Below are 17,600 nucleotides of genomic sequence, written 5' to 3' on the forward strand. Positions count from 1 at the left end.
TTTTATAATTTATGTCAGGGCTATTGAATGAGCAAGTGTTTATAATTTAAATACTATATTTCTTTTATCAGATATGATTGCTAATTATAAAATATCCAGACTAATAGAAAATATTGCCTAATAAACACATCTTTAAAATCAAATATAAATTGTTCAGAAGCTCTTTATTTTTAATAATACCTTACGAGGAATCTCCATTCCTATTTTGCATCTCGGACAAAGATGGTTTCCCCTTTCTCCACATGAGTGGCTAGGAACTTAGCCTTAAGAGGAACAGGCAGAAGTATGTTCTCAAGAAAAGCTTTAAAGTTATACAGACTGAGAGTCACTAACGCAGAAGCCATCTGAAAAGCTTCAGAGCCCAATGTTCAGGCATGGTGACATGACAGAGTAGGGGAACTTTGTAGATTAGAGTTATTCAACTAGTGATATCTAAGCAAATATTCCCAAATCTGAAAAACTTTGAAACCTGAAACACTTTCGGTTCCCAGGGTTTTGAGCACGACACACCCCTGTATTCTGTCAGCATGTGCCTGAGCCCATTTCCAGGACTTGTGAAAAATAAAATGAGCTAAAGTGGGCCAGCCTGTGGGGAGCTGAACTGTGAATCAATTCAGTCTTGAAATGCATTGATTGTTCATTTTCTATCCATAGTTCATGTTGAAAAATGATCATATTGCTGAAATTCTGGAGTCTTTTAAATTAATGAAGCTCCGTTTCTAGATACCTCAGATCCAATGACTTCCAAAGTACAGCACCCAGTTCATTTTTGGTCCAGACTTCCAATGCTATGTTCATCTTAGTTTGTCTCCTATAATTGATAATGACAAGCAGAACTGTCTAATCGACAGTGGCTATTTTATAGATAGGATCATCTAAAGACGAGGGATCAAGGCCATTTGTGAAAAAAGAAAAACTTAGTTTTTGTAACATTCTTGAAACTCATGTGGCACACAGTATTTCATTATATACACAAAACCTGACAGCTGCCTTGTATTTGGCGAATTTTCAAAGAAAATGCCTTTTTGCCGTCTATGACTAGCCTTAGTAATAACATTGTCCTAGATTTTTTATCCCCACTGACTTGCTGGTGACCACCCAGCCTGACATCCTAACTCACTGGTCCCACACCTGCCTGTGCTTTAGGAGTTGGGGAAGAACTTCCTCACTAAGTCAATAAACTTTCATCCATGCCCGGCTCTTGTCAGAGTGCTCAGGGGTGTCCTTTACAGCATTCTGAAAATGAAAATCTTATCCTCAGGGGGGGGGTCGTCCTTCGGACCTGGAAGGGAAAACACATTCCCTGGCTGGGAATTTCTTCACCACTTAGAACTGGTGAAACAGTTGCGTAGAGACTGGGGAATTCCCCCAGTCTTCCCCAAGCATCACTGGGGGGAGGGAGGGCTGTAGAGCCTCAGCTCTGGGGTTTACCTCCTCAGCCACTGGGAGGCCCTCTGAGCTCCCCTTTCCCTGGTGCCTGGCTGCTTACTGGAGCAGTGGCACCAGCCTTCCACCAGGGAGCCAGAGCTCCAGCCCTCCCCCATCTGCAGCCTGCTGGCGCTCTCTCTCTCTCTCTCTCTCTCTCTCTCTCTCTCTCTCTCTCTCTCTCGCTCGCTCTCTCTCTCTCTCTCTCCCCCTCTCCTATCGCAGCACAATGAAAGCCTGTGTATCGCCGTGACTCCGAGTGTCAGCAAAGCGGCTCACAACAGACCAGAAAGAGAAAGGAAAATACGAGCTACTTTTCCCTTCTTTTTTCCATCTGTAGAGCGAAGGAATACAAGAGATAGAACCACATCGCTTTATTGCGAGTCCAAACCCTCAGAGCCACTGGCCGGGGACGGAATGTACAAAAGTGGACAGAAAAGTGGCTGGACATGACTCCGTGAAATTTTCTGGAAGTTTGTAAGTTTGATCATCGTTTGTAAATTACTCTCGGAAGAGTTTGTCTCTCTTGATCCTGTATTAGAACCGAACTGGGAGTGAGGGATAGAAGCGTGAGTGGGAAAGAAAAAAATGTGTTGCAGGAGCTCTCTCAGTAGCTAGTCACGTCAGATTGCGTTCATCTGAGACCGAGGAACCGTAAAGGGAATAAGAATGTTTACCGGTGATTGGATTAGCTTGAAGAAAGAGCATGATCCCAAGCCCAGTTTCTGCCATTGAGGACTGAAAAGCTGTCTCCTTTGGGCAGAAGGCGACGTCCTACAGCACCCCCCACTTCCCCAGGAGGGAAGACGCCAAGGACCGAGCAAGGGAGGAAATCGTTGACTTCAGGACTGTTGGGAAACAGCCCTGTTGTTTGTTTTATAACCCGAGGAAAAGTGAAGGCTGCTGTCTACAGAGACCATGGTAGAAACGGGTTTCTCTGCAGAAACACCCCCATAAACAATTTCTGAAGCTACTAGGTGAGGGGGGGCCCAGGGCTGTAGCAATACCTCTGTTGACTGCTTTTGCTAGGCATTTCTGACAATTGTCTCTGACAATCCCTGAATTCTTGAACTAACCCCCAGGCCCTGTGTTTACAAAGTACCTGGAGGCTCTTGTCAGCCTGGTTGGGGGTGGAGGGGGGGCGGATCTGCCTACTCCTTCCAACTTATCCAGAGCTATCGAATGTAATTAGAGTAAGTTGACAACGGTTTGTTTCCAACTTCTCTCTACTTGCCTTCTATTCTGTTTCCTCACCCTCGGGTTACTAACTCCCCTCCCCCACACCTTCCCCACAGCCCCCCCCACCGCCCCGTGAAGACCTCTATTCATGTGGCCCTGAACACTAAGCTCACATTGTCACAACCAGATCTGCCTGCCACAGCCAGCACCAGGCTTCTCGCATCCCTCCATCCAGAGGGAGCAATCATTGTGCCCAACAAGATGGGGGACACAGCGCCCCCGCAGGCCCCTGCAGGAGGGCTGGGGGGGGCCTCTGGGGCGGGGCTCCTCGGAGGGGGCTCGGTCACCCCGAGAGTGCACAGCGCTATCGTGGAGCGCCTGCGGGCTCGCATCGCGGTCTGCAGACAGCACCACCTGAGCTGCGAAGGACGCTATGAGCGTGGTAGGGCCGAGAGCTCAGACCGAGAGCGGGAGAGCACCTTGCAGCTCCTGAGCCTGGTCCAGCATGGCCAGGGGGCAAGGAAGGCCGGCAAGCATGCCAAGGCCACGGCCGCAGCCGCCCCCACCACAGCCCCGCCGCCCCCTGCAGCCCCGCCTGCGGCCTCCCAGGCAGCAACCACAGCGGCCCCACCACCTCCACCAGACTACCACCACCACCGCCAGCAGCACCTGCTGACCAGCAGCAATAACGGTGGCAGCGGTGGTGGGGTAAACGGAGAGCAGCAGCCACCAGCCTCCACCCCCGGGGACCAGCGGAACTCGGCCTTGATTGCGGTAAGGCACCTGGTTTTCTCGTGATTCTGGCTGTGGTCGCTTGGCCTTTTGTGAAGATGAACGTGGTCTTGGCCTGGTGCGGAATGGGCCGCCATAAAGAAGGCCCAGATGCCATTACCTTGAGGCTGCTGGGTGTGTTTATGTGGCTTTTCGCTCTTCGAAGTGCCCCCTGCTCATGCCTGGGTTGTCCCACACCTGCAGGGTATTCCTTACTAGGCCAGAGCCCGGCTTTCCCCGAGGCTCAGAGGTCCACAGCTTGGGAAGGAAGAGCTCAGGGCTCAGAAAACCCTCCACAGCCTCCTGCTGTAGCCAGTTGGCTCTGCTTAGGCCCAGCAAGCCTCTTCTTTATAGATAGTAACTCAGCTCAGGTGAGCCTCAACCCTTCCCTATTCTTCCCAGCCCCTCTAAAGAGCCTCTTCACCTAGGGTTCAGGGGTGTGATTGACACTCCAACACAGAGCAAGTTCCTGAGTGTGCCCTCAGTCAGAAACATGGGGGCACTATCCCAGAGACAGACCACTGGAGGAGTGCTTCCTGGGAGGATGCTCTAGTTTCCATAGGCTCCACCACCCCAGGCCCCATCCTCCCCGTGCTCTAGGCACTCGCTCAAGTGGCACTGCACTGGCAGCCCTGGAAGGGGCAGGCACTCGGTCCTGCTGACAGCTAAGGTGCCAGGAGGCACCTTGACCTCAGCCTCTCCTGGTCACAGCACACCAAGCCCAAAAGCCTGAGTAAGTGTCTGACTGGAAGTGCTTCCTCAGAGGCACAGACAACACCCAGCCCAGAGGGAAGGTGGTTGAATCATTGATTCTTGGTTGCCAGCCCTGGTCAGGTGACCCACTGCTTGCCGTATCCTGGCTTCCCCCAAACTGGCCTTTGGAGAGAAGTTGGAACCTAGCCCTGCTGCCCCGCTGGCTTCTCCCACGAGTTCCAAGGGGCTCCTGAAGTTCTGTGACTGCTCACTGAGCAGCTGCAGTTTGCCCAAGCCAACCCTGATGAAAGGCGGAAGCAGGAAATGGCCAAGTTGCCCCAAAGCACTCAGAAAGTCCAAAGGAAGGCTGGTGCTGTGGAGTTCCTGAGGGAGGAGGGGGCTGGCTCCAGACGGCCTGGCTGCCTCCCGGCTCTCCTGACCTTCATCCGTGAAGGTGCCCATGGATCCTGCCAAACTCTGCGCACCAGGAGGCAGCTCTTCTTCCTCACAGAGCACAGGTTTCTTGGGCCTCCTTCAACTCCAACCCCTGGACTACCAGGTCCAGATGAAAACCGAGTACCCACAGTTAAAAGGCTGGTACCTACTGTTTTATCGTTGAATGAAACTTGTGGGTTTTGTTGCAGTTTCAAGGCCTGTACTCTTCTTTCCCCCACCTGTGCCATCCTTACTTCTCCCTGAAACTCCCTAACAAGAGCAGGGGAAGTTTGTTTTGTGAGAGAGAGCTGCTGGGGTGAAGGATGATGAGAAGAATGTGGTTTGTATGCATGTGCGTGTCACCAGCATCTGCAGCCAAAAGTAACTAAATACCTTGATTGTCCCCAGTAAATTGATAATGTGTCTGCAAGCCTCCCAACAGTACAGCATTGTGTGCTCCAGAGTCTCCTGTGGAGTGCTGCTGGGGATGACACTGGGAGGGAGGAGCCCAGGCCAACCCTGAGTGTGGCAGACTGATCCTGAGGGGGCCACAGAGTGGCCTTTTCCTATGGCCTTCACTTCAGACTGGGCAAGGAAGGTGACATGTGGCCTCTGGCCTTGGTTTTTGCTTTTGTGCAATTTGGAGGGAAATGAAGAGGCTGTCTCCTTAGCCCAAATGTGCCGGATGCAAAATGAAACCAACTTCAGTGGTTCTTGTAAGGGAAGCACGGTGCCTGGCTTTTCTCCACTGCAGGCTTTGCAGTCGTGCAAAGCTGAAGGTGTTTGCTGTGCCACCCCTGTGCTCAGAAAATCGATTTTCTCCTACCCACCAACCGTCTCCTAAAATATCCCTCGCAGGGACTCCCTCTGTGAATGTGGTAAGTTAGGAAAGAGAAGTAGCAGCTTATTCCTAGTGACTCCCCCCCCCCCCGAAAGTGTGAGATGTTACAAGGGTTGGTCTGACACAGTCTTTAGTTATTGGAAATTCCTCTCCATTTTAGCTTCTAAATTTGGCACTTTGTTCCTTAGTATGTTACTCAGAGTTGGTGATGTAAGTGCTGTGTGAGCCTGATAACATTGTGTCCAGGGGAGGCCTGGTGTTCAGGAGTGATTCAGTGAGCCCAGTGCATTGGGAGGTCTCACTTGGCTTAGGCATCTCCTGTGTACAGAGACGATATTCATTTTAAAGGGCCTTTGCTGAGAATTGGGTGTCAGAATTCCTTCTGCAGCTGTGTCCATAAGCAGAGTTTTTTGGATCTGTTAAATGTGTCACTTTAATAGTTAATTTGTATGCTGTGAGCCCATAAATGTCCTTTGGGGAGAGAGAGAGAGAGAGAGAGAGAGAGAGAGAGAGAGAGAGAGAAAGAAAATTGATCATCTGAAATCAAATATGCTCAGTGTCCTCCGATGAAGTTCTATATCCCACATGCATCCACTACGATGCCTTGTGTGTGGGGGTGGGGGGAGCTTGTTGAAGGGGTGAAAGGACAACTTCTGTTCAGTGGGATAGAGTCGTCTTTGAGGGCTGTTGTACCACAAAGAATACATGCTGTCTGGACCTTTTCAATAGCTCCAGTTTCAAGAACAATGTGAGAATAATGTCTAAGTCAGTTCTAATTCTGTCCACATTGAAAGCCTAATTCTGCAGTCCTAACTTGACCAGTTTCTTCTTTTAGCTCAAGTCCAAGTTCAGGGGAAGCCCACAGCCAAAGCCACTGCAAGCACAGGGCCTTGTGGAGGGCTGGCTTATAGGACTCTGAGGAGCTTTCCGGCCATTTGGAGCAGGCGTTAGGCACTAAATCATTTTCTGCTGAAGTATGTTTGAATCTTTGAATGAACTGTGAAACTAAATAACCACCAGTCCATGGAAGAGTTAGGTTAGTGCGTCCATGGAAAATGATTAATAATCTTTCCCTTTTGCCTGGGACGTGCTCTTCTTGGGCCACAAGCTGCTGCCAGGCCGAGTGGATAAGTGGTTCCCAGCCATCACCAGCTTTAGGGAGCAGACTATCTTTGCTCTAATGTGCTGTGGAGGAGAGCACACACACACACACACACACACACACACACACACACACACGGGAGGGAGGCTGCATCCTTAGGTTTTGTGCCCTTCTGGCTCACTAACCTGCTGGATGACCTAGGACAAGTCACTGTCATCTGTCAGGCAGATGCTAGCTTGTCAGGGAAGGGAATGAAGGAGCTCTTCCAGAACAGGCTTTGGGAAACTTAAAGCAGGACAGTAGCATTTTGGCTGGACCTGCTACTCATCAGCTCCTGAACACTGTGAAGAAGGGCAGCAGGTCTCCAGGATTTAGAGGTACACTCGGGTTTTGCTTGCCTTGTAAGTGGTAAATAGCTCTTATTGTAAATAGAGGGGCTGGTCTTGCAAATTCAGCCAAGATAGCTGTGCGTTTGAGTGTCCTTAAAGTCCCAGAGAGTCCTATTGCTGTGAAAGGCTCGAAGGTCTTTCAAGCATACCCTTTAAAGTCTCTGAGGAGACCTAAGAGACCTCAGCAAGGTGTGTCCTCCAGAGTGTCTAAGGACTATTAGAAAAGTTGCTCACACAAATGGCATGGGAAAGTTAAATATGTTGTCAACAACAGTCTAAAATGCCAGTTCTTAGCTTAAGAAAGTCAAACAAGTTAAATGCTTGCCAAAGTTTCCTGGTTCTTTATAAGTGATCATAATCAAGTTTCTAATTGACCAACTCGAAATCTGAGAGCTGGAAAGGATTGGGGGTGGGCAGCAAGCCTGGATGTCCAGACCAGACATCTATATGATAAATCTCTTCCCTGGGACACTGATAGGAGTGTTTACATTATTTATTTATTTAGCCAGCATTTCCGTAAGAACTGACCTATTTTTGTCCTGCCTTCCCCAGAACAAAGTAATAAAGGGGGTTTCTTATCTACCGGGAGGCCTCACCACCTCTTTCAAGTAAAGAGAAAGCACAGGATGCAAGTGGAGAGGGAAGTTGGTTCGCGCTTCACCAAACACTGTCAGAAAGCTTGCTTGAAGGCAGGTGAGGCCGAGCACATCGAGATGCTTTTTGGGTCCCTATTTTCTGTACAAGTCATTTGCTTTCTTTCAGGTAATGTTATTGCTAAGTCATGGCCATGATTTATTTTCTAGCTCTTAACCTTCAATGCCTGTGACTTCCCTATGCATGTAATCATGTTTAAGAACTAAGATATTACATCTAGGCTCTCAGGTGTTCTCAGACACAGCAGTTAAATATCACTGGAAGAGTGGCCATGATTAGTTGTTTTGTTTTTGTTTTGTTAAAATATTCTTTTTTTTATGCTTAGCATTGCTACTTAATCTCAAAAATGCCTAGTAGAGGGGCTGGAGAGATGGCTCAGCGGTTAAGAACACTGGCTGTTCTTGCAGAAGACTTGGGTTTGAATCCCAGCGCCTACATGGCAGCTAACAACTGTCTGTAACTCCAGTTCCAGGGGATCCAACATCCTCTTCTGTTCTCCGTGGGCATTGCACAACACGGGTGCACTTACCTACATACAGGAATATATACATACACATAAAATAAAAATAATAAATATTTCTTAAACTGCCTAGTAGAAATATGAAAAAAAAATCCCATTTTTCTGTGCATTCAGAGAAGCCCTGTGAGCCTACTGTCTATAACTGCTCTACTCCACCCTGCCTGTGTGCATGTTCATAGCTGGGGCCATCCCTGTTTAAGGAAAACAGCTCTAAATTCCGCCTCCTGCATTTTCATGCTAATTTCCTTCACACCCCAGTGAGCTCTGTGGGAGAATAAAGGAAGACGTTTTTGTGATATGCTAAAGACATAGCCCTAGCGCAGACAGTCCAAAGGAGACATGGCCACCATCACAATGGAATAATGGCAGCCGCTCCCTCTAAACAGGTAGCATGGTCCAAACCACATCCAGAAAGTCAGAGGAAAAGGGGAGCAAAGTCCCACAAAGCTCTAAAACACACAGGGAGCTTCTGTTCACACCTACTGAAAGCAGGCTGGGTAGGTGACATTAGTAGTACATCACAAACAAGGACTTTAAGATGGACATGCGCCTTTAATCCCAGCACTCAGTAGTCAAAGGTGGGGAATCTCTGTGAGTTTGAGGTCAGTCTGGTCTATATAGCGAGTTCCAGGTCAGCCAGGGTTACACAGTGAGAGCCTGTCTCAAAACAAAACAAAAAACAAAAAACAAAAAACAAAAAACAAAAAAAAACAACTGAGGCTTAAGTATGAAGTAAACGGAAGAATTTAGGTGCAGATTTTATAATTAAACCTGAGTTCACCTTCCCACTCCAAACCTCTTGATGCCCAAGTTGGAGAATATGACTTTTATTCCTTTTTAGATAGAGCTACATCAGTTCTTCTGCATGTGAACCAAAGTTCCTGCTACTTAGCAAAATAGCATGGTGCTGAACGCAGTGTGTGAAGCAAACATAAGTACTGTTAGAGAGTACAGAGCGAGTAGAACGAGATTCACATCCAGGTTGGGGAAGGCTTTATGAAGAGTATGGGTCACAGCGGGGCCTGGGAGGAGGGGGAGGATGGTGAGTGTGAGATAGGGCTGTGGATCATGTGAGTGAGTGAGAAAGTTCAGCGTTTAGGGGATGGTGCACAGAGTACTATGGTTCAATGGAAGTAGTGAGGGAACAGTAGGTTCAGGTACATCCTGAAATGCTAGAGGTCTAAGGAGCAAACCAGAAGGCCTGGTCAAAAGTAGAGGCAGGAAGGCACAGAGGAGACCACTGCTACGAAGCAATAACAATCCTTCATGCACTTGAAGACAAGTATTACATTTCCCCTCCAGCAGCCTCCTCTCAGGGCGCACAGCCTAAGTGCTCTGTTCTACCTAGCTCAAGTCCCCAAGGCTGCGTAATGCCTTGCTATTTACACACTTCTCCATTTACGGTGAGTTATATACAGCATGACATGGCCTTTGGCACTGAGAGGAGAGAGTTTTAAAAGCATGCTGGCTAGACACAAGAGAAACTGAAAGGAACAGAGCTAAAGCTCCCTTCTCTCTAGACCCTCTGGGCCTCCAGTACAAGCAAGAGCTGTCCTGTTGACGTAAGCGCACTCTCTTGATGTGCAGACTAATTTCCCCAAACAACTGAGTTTGTTCGCACTCCTATTTGGAAATGTCTTATTTAAAAGGAGCACAAGCAAAAACTTAGTAGGCAGTAAGATTCTGGGCAATCTTTGAGCTCTGCTTGTTTTCAGTAAGATAGGTGACAGATCTTTTACACGCCTTGGGTTTCGATCAGATACCAGTTTCCTCTGTTTGGTACTTTTTTTTTTTTAACAAGGCACAGAGAAGGGATCTTTGAAATAGATGGCAGAGGAGAAAAGTCTACAATTCCTCCCCTCTCTGATTCATAGCAGGAGGCTGGGATGTTTCTCACAGCTAATGGACCATCTACCAGCTTTGACCTTCCTGCCCAGACATAAGGGACAAATGTGAGATAATAAAATCTCTTCCACTTCCTAAGAGAGGGCTTGAGGAGAAGAGTTGTTATATTCTCTTAGGGCTGAGGAAGGCTAGAGTCCAGCCCAATTACAGCCAAGTCACGGAAGAAGTAGCTTTGGAAATGGGCTAATCTTAATACCCACACCCACCGCAGTTCTCCCTGGTTCTCAGTGGGCTCAGCAAAGGTTTTGAAATCTCATGTCAAGATGTAGATATCGGTGGTTTTTAGAGTTTGGGGAAACCATTCACTAATTACGTGAATTGTTGCACACAGCCCCTTTGTGGCCCCAGCAGGGTGAGGCATACATAAATAAGCAATTTGGGACTGCCTTTTCCCACTTAGCATTTACAGTCTGAAATTAAGATGTGTGGATGGGGTTAGAAATAGAACCTTAAAGCTGGATTATTGAAGAAGGCAGTCTAGTGCACTAGTGAGGAAGACCTTGGGATCTCGGGCGCGTTGGGCAGGTTTTAATGCACAGCTCACTTGTATAATAGCTTTGTCTTTCTGGTTAAGTCAGTCAACTTCTCCTGCCTCAGTTTTCTCAGAAGTGATAATCATAGAACTAACTTCATAGAGTTGTTTATTAAATGAATCAAATGCCTGGTACCACGTGAAGGTTTAGCAAATTATAGTTGGCATTTCTTATCTGAGAAATGACAGGCCAAGCAGCCTAGCCTAGGTTTCTGCGTCCAGAAGGGTAGCGTGACTCTTTGCTTAGATATTTATTTAGAGTAGTTAGTGAAGGGGACCATGTTACCCAGTTTCCCTCAATGGTTTATTTAGACATTATCACCTGGGATCCATTCATATATTTCTGGAGTGGATTAAGTTGTACCCTTGTTGAGTTGTTGAGAACAAGGCCAAATAATACATTTTCCTGTCCTCGCAAGGTTCTAGGACTCCAACCTAAAACTCACCTGGAGTGTCTACTTGACTCTGCACTTCAAGAATATGGTCTGGCTCTCCATCAGACATTCCAAGCGTGAAGTGTGCGTTTACTTAGTAAATGAGGTATTTAAATGATCTGAGTGCTTTGAACCCTTAGAAGGGATGCTCCAAACTTAGCAACTTAAATTTTTAATTCAAATTAGCAAACTATTCTTAAATGAATCTGTTCCCAGGGTCAACAATAGTCAGAAGTTCCTTACTATGGAGAGCAGAGTTCTTCAAAGCCAGATCCTTGTTGAGGAATTCTGTTAATTCTGTATGCAAGTGAACAGGCAGCACAGACTTGCCCTCCTCCCAACCTTGACAGAGCAGGTTGAAAATTCCTTGCCTTGATGTGGCTCAGTCTTTCCTTTGCTCAGTGCCTCCTAAAGTGTGGCTTTCCATAAGAACCTTGAAAACACTGTTGGCAAGGCTTCGAAGCAAATTTCATGATGATAATTCTGACCCGAAGCACAATGCTTCTGTGGAGAAGCGACAGAAAGGAAAAGAACAGGCCCTGCGCTTTGGTGGGTGATACTTGGACCACAATGGATATTTTGGTTCTAACTCAAAGCAAAGAAGACAGTCAAAATTTCGTTTGTTCCTATCATTTAAGCATAGATCCTTTCTCAAAAATGATGCTCAGAAAATGTAACATCAAACTCAGATGGGGTTGTTTTAGTTTTCTATTTAATGTTGTTCTGGTTTCTGGAGTCATTCTGGTAGGTTCTTATGGGACATCAGGTCATCAGCATCATAGCTTTTCCAATTCTGCTTTGTAAGAAACATGGCTGACTTCTCTGAGTGGATCTCACCCAGCACTAATGACTCATACCCACTAAGCCAACACTCTGAATTCTTCATCCTCAGCAGGGTTTTTCAGGACATTCGGATGGATTTGGGTAGAAAGTTTATTACATGTCTTAAGATGCTGGGCAGATGGCTCGGTTGGCAAAGTACTTGCTGCACAAGCATGAGGAACTAAGTTCTTCCATGTAATATCCCAGATCCCAGGTAAAAAGCCAGGTGTGGTGGCATAGACTTGTAATTCCCTGCTGGGGAGGTAGAGATAGGGGTCCCAAGGGCTCACTGGCCGGCCAGCCCAGCCTACTTGGTGAGTTCCAGGCCAATGAGAGACCTTATCTCAAAAAACAAAGTGGATGGCACTGAGAAACTACACTGGAGTCTGACCTCTGGTTTCCATACACACACGTGCACACGTACCGACACACGTTTATATGCACCCATAAACACATGCACCCCTATACACACACAGAGAGAGAGAGAGAGAGAGAGAGAGAGAGAGAGAGAGAACAAAGTTCTGCTGTAACTGTTAACAAGGACCAAGATACTCTCTCAAAGTCATAGTGACTAGGGTGCAAAGAGGTAGGATCTCACTGAATATTGTGTATATGCTACTGTGTCTTTGAAAGGGAAAGTCCCATGATGAGCAGTAAACGGTTTATTTCCGGAGGGCTCTAGAATCTAAATTACATAAAAGTAAAAGGTTATTTGCATAAGTAGTAAGAAGGAAAACTTTGCATTTCATCTAAGTGAAGCAGAGCCTTGCACATCTGACTGCCACACAGCCCCTTGTCATTCAGATCCAGCTGAGTCTGTGCTACTGCTGCGATCCTGTCTTCTCCTTTCACAGAAGTATCCAAAGAGTGCACCGTGCAGACCTGAGGGTGAACAGGAAATCCAGCAGCTCTCCTGACAGGAGCAGGAGGCAGAGGGGACAGTTTAGTAAGGCTGGGGTCCAAGTCCTGTAAGCACCGCACCAAGACAGCGTCCTTTGATCACTTGGATTCTTTGCATGTGGATCTGTTTGCAAGCTCAGTCCCCCAGAGAGAGACTCTGAACTGTCTTTGTGCTAAATTAAACATTAGTTTTCTCCTTGGGAACCTGATCTTCCACAGGCCAGGCAGCAATATCTTTCTGAGTGAGCTCCAGCTAACCATTTCCCTCAGGAGCACACTGGCTCAGGAGCCTTTTCGGCCGCTGTCTTTTTAGCTTGTGTGTGTTGCAAGGGGGATTGTTTTGTCTAACTAGGTCTAGAAACCCTCAGAACAAGGAGTTGTTCTGTAATATTTGATATAAGACTGCCATGTGCTGCTTAGAGTACAGTAAATGCAAATGGCCGAGAGGCAGCCAGGCCACGCAGGGGAAGGAGCTTCCTGGCCTCTTTCCCCCAAATCCTGCACTCACAACATGCAAGGGAGTATGTTACAAACAGAAGCCATCTCCATCCTGCCGGTCCCTCAAGAGGGCCAGTTCATATCGCTCTAAAAATAGGCTACTAGTCTACAGTTCGCAGAGTTGTGTTTTCTGTGGACAGAAAACAGACCAAATTCTCTCTTTATAGGTGAAGAAATTAAAGCTCATTAAAATACAAAACAAACAACTATAAAAAAGACAAGATCCCAGAACAGAAGCCTAGGAATAGAGCCCATACCACATCCATTCCAGGTTAAACAAAGTGTCATTTATTAAAGGATTTTTGTAAACTTATGAAAAAGAGAATTGTTAGTGGAAATTTTGACATAAACATTAAAACTGTGTTGGAAGGAGAAGCTGCCCAGCTCTCCATACAGAGCGTTGTAAATGATACCTCAGTGCCTCGTCTCACGTGCCCTTCTATGATGGGATGTTGTCAGTCAGAAGCTGTTTCCTCTTCTCAATCCAGCATGACCTCATGACTCACTTTAACCAATGCTATGTGACAGAAACAGCTACTTGATAAAGGATGTCCTTGATAAAGCGCTCTTAGAAACCAAACCCAGGACCACCACATGGAGAAGTGGGCTAGTCTGGAGACTTGGCGGGCACCACATGCAGAGGACCAAAGTGCTCCTCTAAGGGCCTCATGGGCCTCATGTGACTGACCCCCTCTACCAACTCAGCAAGGGCATGGGAGCAGCTGGGTGAAACCAGCTGGAAAACCACCCCATCCAGCTTACAGAATCATGAGCCTCTGCATGGCTGTATTAAACTACTAACTTTGCAGGTGGTTTATAGTGTCACAGAGGTTAAGGGACTGGGAACTGGGAACCATAGAAGAGACAAAGGTCACAGGTCCTTAACCCTGTCACCTGGGATGTGTTACTTAGCATTCTAGGATGCTGGGAACTCCCCCAAAAGGCTGTGGGGGTTAAATTCAGTAGCACATCATGGAGCTTAGCATGGGGTCGACCATGTGGTGCTCTCCTTGCCTCCCCAGTGTTGTAAGCAGGGCCCTCCTGTACCCCACTTTCTCTTCACGTGCCTCAGCCTTCAAGGCTTCCCCAGTTCACTGTTTCTCTAAACAACTGGTTTTTTTCTTTTTTTCTCTCCCTGGATGATCATCTGGTGTTCTCATTCCCCCAACTACCAAATTTCCAGCATTCCTGTCACGCTCCACAGATCACATCTGCCTTCGGTGGTCTACTCTTAAAATAGAAAGGCATTAACCTCACCAAGATGTCACTCCTTCCTTCCTTCCTTCCTTCCTTCCTTCCTTCCTTCCTTCCTTCCTTCCTTCTTTCCTTCCTCCCTTCCTTCCTTCCTTCTTTCCTTCCTCCCTTCCTTCCTTTCTTCCTTCCTTCCTTCCTTCCTTCCTTTCTTCCTTCCTTCCTTCCTTCTTTCCTTCCTCCCTTCCTTCCTTCCTCCTTCCTTCCTCCCTTCCTTCCTTCCTCCTTCCTTCCTCCCTCCCTCCTTCCTCTTTCCTTCCCTCCTTCCTTCCTCCTTCCTTCTTTCCTTCCTTCTTCCCTCCCTCCCTCCTTCCTTCCTTTCCTTTCTTTCTTCCTTCCTTCCTTCCCTCCCTCCCTCCTCCCTCTTTCCTTCCTTCCTTCCTCCTTCTCTCTCCCTCCCTCCCTTCCTTCTTTCCTTCCTTCATTTTCATTGGTGGGGATTAACCCAGGGTCTCACACAGGCCACTGCACCCCACTAAGCTGAGGTAGTCCTCTGGCCTCTGCATGCATGTGCATACACTGAGCAGCACCCCACTGAGCAGCACCTCTCCCCCTGTCTCAATGGCAGTCTCCACTCAGGGAAACTTGCAGCATTTACTCTTTAACTCTTGAGCCCCAGTGATTTCTGATGAAATGACAACTGCAGCTCTACAGCATAGAAGGTGCTGATAGGATCATCTCCAAGGAAAACAGTAGAATCAGCATGTCATGGACTGGCTACTGCACTGCTGGGATGGGTCGAGAAGACTGATGGGCAAACACACACCCAGAGTCAGCGCTGCCTCGGCAAAGGAACCCTCTGGAGCTGTGAGGACAGACGTTTGCTTGCAGCCCTCCCTTTCCAGAGTGTTTCCCTGATTTGCTTTCCTTTAATTAACCCAGATCTGTGTCTAATCAGCTGCTTCAGCAGAACAAGGGGCCGGGCACTGTCACTAGCCGAGCTAACCCTGCTTCTTTATTTGCCTGCTTTCTCCTCCCCCCATTAAAACTCCACCAAACGATGTGTAGTCCAAGGTCCAAGTCTGGGCCCTACACACAGCAGCTTCCACATCCACAGCTCCACTCCTTTCCAACCGATACTATCCTCTCTCCAGAGACAAGACTTCATAATTTGAACTGGGGAATCTTTTAAGACATTATCTATGCCTGGAATTTTTCAGTGGGACCCCAATTTTAATCATATTAATACAGATGCACACACACACACACACACACAGAGCCTATGTACACCTAAGTTAAACGCAAAGTTGAATAGGTGGGACAGGGGCTGGGTATGGTGACACACACCATTATTCCTAGCACTTAGGAGGCAGAGGCAAGGGGATCACTATGAGATTAAAGCCAGCCTGGTCTACATAGTGAGTTCCAGGCCAACTGGGGCTACAGTGGGACCTTGGAATCTCCCCCTCTCTCTCTTTCTCCCTCTCTCCCCTCCCATCATCACCCCTCTCCATCTCCCTCTCCCTCTCTCTGCTCTCCCTCTTCTTTCCCTTCTTCTCACATCTCTGAAAGCCACATAAGACATCTATAGTTATAGAATCCATCAGTTGGGGCTGGAGAGACAGCTCAGCCGAGGACCTGAGTTCAGTTCCCAACACCTACAGCGGGCAGCTCACAAAGCAGGCACTGGTACATGCGGCACACACACACACACACACACACAAATATAATTTTTTAAGACACCAATCTGTTCATTGATTCAATAGACATTTACTGTGTACCCTAGGACTTGCTAAGGGCTTGTGATGTAAATGATGAGCAACATGGCCAGGGTCCCTGTCTCCCATGGTAAAGCTATGACCAAACTAAAACTCTAAAAAATATGGTGATGTGAAAGCAGGGATACCCTGTGTTTACCTTTTAGGCCATTGAAGTCTATCTAAGAAGGGATGCTGGACTGAATTCTGTGTTCCAAGAATAATCTAGCCAGGCAGAGTACTAAGGAACCCAATCCAACAGGGCTGCACATGGGGAAGTGGGTGACTAGCCCCAAGAGCACCTGTTGGGGCATGAGGCCTGACCTTCATGGAGGTTTCCCATTACTTGAGCCTTACTACTGAAACATACTCCTTTTTTCCTAGTTTCTATAAATCCACATGCTTCTGTCTCGTGTAGCAAGTCCCTTTAAATACTCGGAAGCATTTCTTTCTTATTTTCTCATTCCTGTGAGCCAACTTATGTCCAGATATGCAAACAGAGTGTATGCACGCATGTGTGTGTGTGTGTGTGTGTGTGTGTGTGTGTGTGTGTAAAACAAGAATTTGGAGTACATTTTCTTTAAAACCATTTTTTAATATAATATTTCTTGTTGGAGTACATTTTCTAAGCACAGGTAAGATCCAATCTATTAGAAAAGAAAGGCAACTTGACATCCTTTGCTTTAGGATTTCAGAAAAGAAAAGCCATGTGGTACAGCATAACATAAAGATGTTTTCATCCTTCTTAACAAAAGAAATTTTAAGGTGTTTAGAAGCAGCTGAAATGAAATGGTATCTCTGTGACTCTGACCTCACAATGAAGCCGAGTGTGTCTGTCCGAAGTGCACAGGACCAGAGGGCTCTCTGGGCTTCACGCTGGCCTCGCTACATCTTGCTTTGTGAAAGAAATGCACCCAGCCGGCCTGGAGCCTCAGAGATGATCCAAGGACCGCAGTACTCATCTAATATAGAGACGGGGTTTGAAGAACTATGCTCTTACTGCGTCTAGAGGGGGGAAGGTGTGTGTTGAGTCTCTCTCCATTTTACATTTGGGAACATTTTTCCCTTTGTTGGTTTGTTGGAGCAGATTCTATATATTCCCTTTTTTCCCATTCTATTAAATCCCTAAACAGAGCTGAGTTTTAAGGGCTTAGGGCTGCCCTGGGGAAATAGGTGATTCTGTTTTCTGTTAAGGGTTTTAGTGACAAGAAGGGAAACCTAGGCAGTGGGTTGAATTCCCCTCCCCCAAGCCAATTTCTCAGTGACTCTATTTTATAGTTCCCCTTTAAAGAGAAAACATATTTAAAAAATGAAGTGGTGACATGGATAAAACTCCATCCATCAATGTTCACTTTTCAATTGTTTTGTGTCTATGAGAGAGAGCGACAAACAGATGGAGAGACTGATGTCTGCAGTTGAAGGCTGTCAATTCCTGAGCAGAAAGGCTCCACAGGAATATTTTACTTTTCATTTTATATTTAATGCTGCACGTTATCATTTTACAGTGGCATTCACTTAGGAGCCCTTACCCCACAGAAACATTGCAAGTGTG

The 17,600-nt window shown here is 47.0% G+C and overlaps 1 protein-coding gene across 1 annotated transcript in view; it reads left to right on the forward strand.

The window, feature by feature from the left end:
* The first annotated feature begins 1,602 nt into the window (after positions 1–1,602).
* Positions 1,603–17,600, forward strand: part of Maml2 (mastermind like transcriptional coactivator 2) — a 355,382-nt gene continuing 339,384 nt past the window's right edge. The window contains exon 1 of the mRNA XM_008850830.3: positions 1,603–3,378. Within this exon, the coding sequence (XP_008849052.1) occupies positions 2,866–3,378 (513 nt within the window). The 5' untranslated portion in view covers positions 1,603–2,865. The remainder of the gene's footprint in view (positions 3,379–17,600) is intronic.

This window comes from Nannospalax galili, unplaced genomic scaffold (assembly GCF_000622305.1).
Source record: "Nannospalax galili isolate Female #2095 unplaced genomic scaffold, S.galili_v1.0 scaffold1185, whole genome shotgun sequence".
In the NCBI taxonomy this organism is placed as follows: domain Eukaryota; kingdom Metazoa; phylum Chordata; class Mammalia; order Rodentia; family Spalacidae; genus Nannospalax; species Nannospalax galili.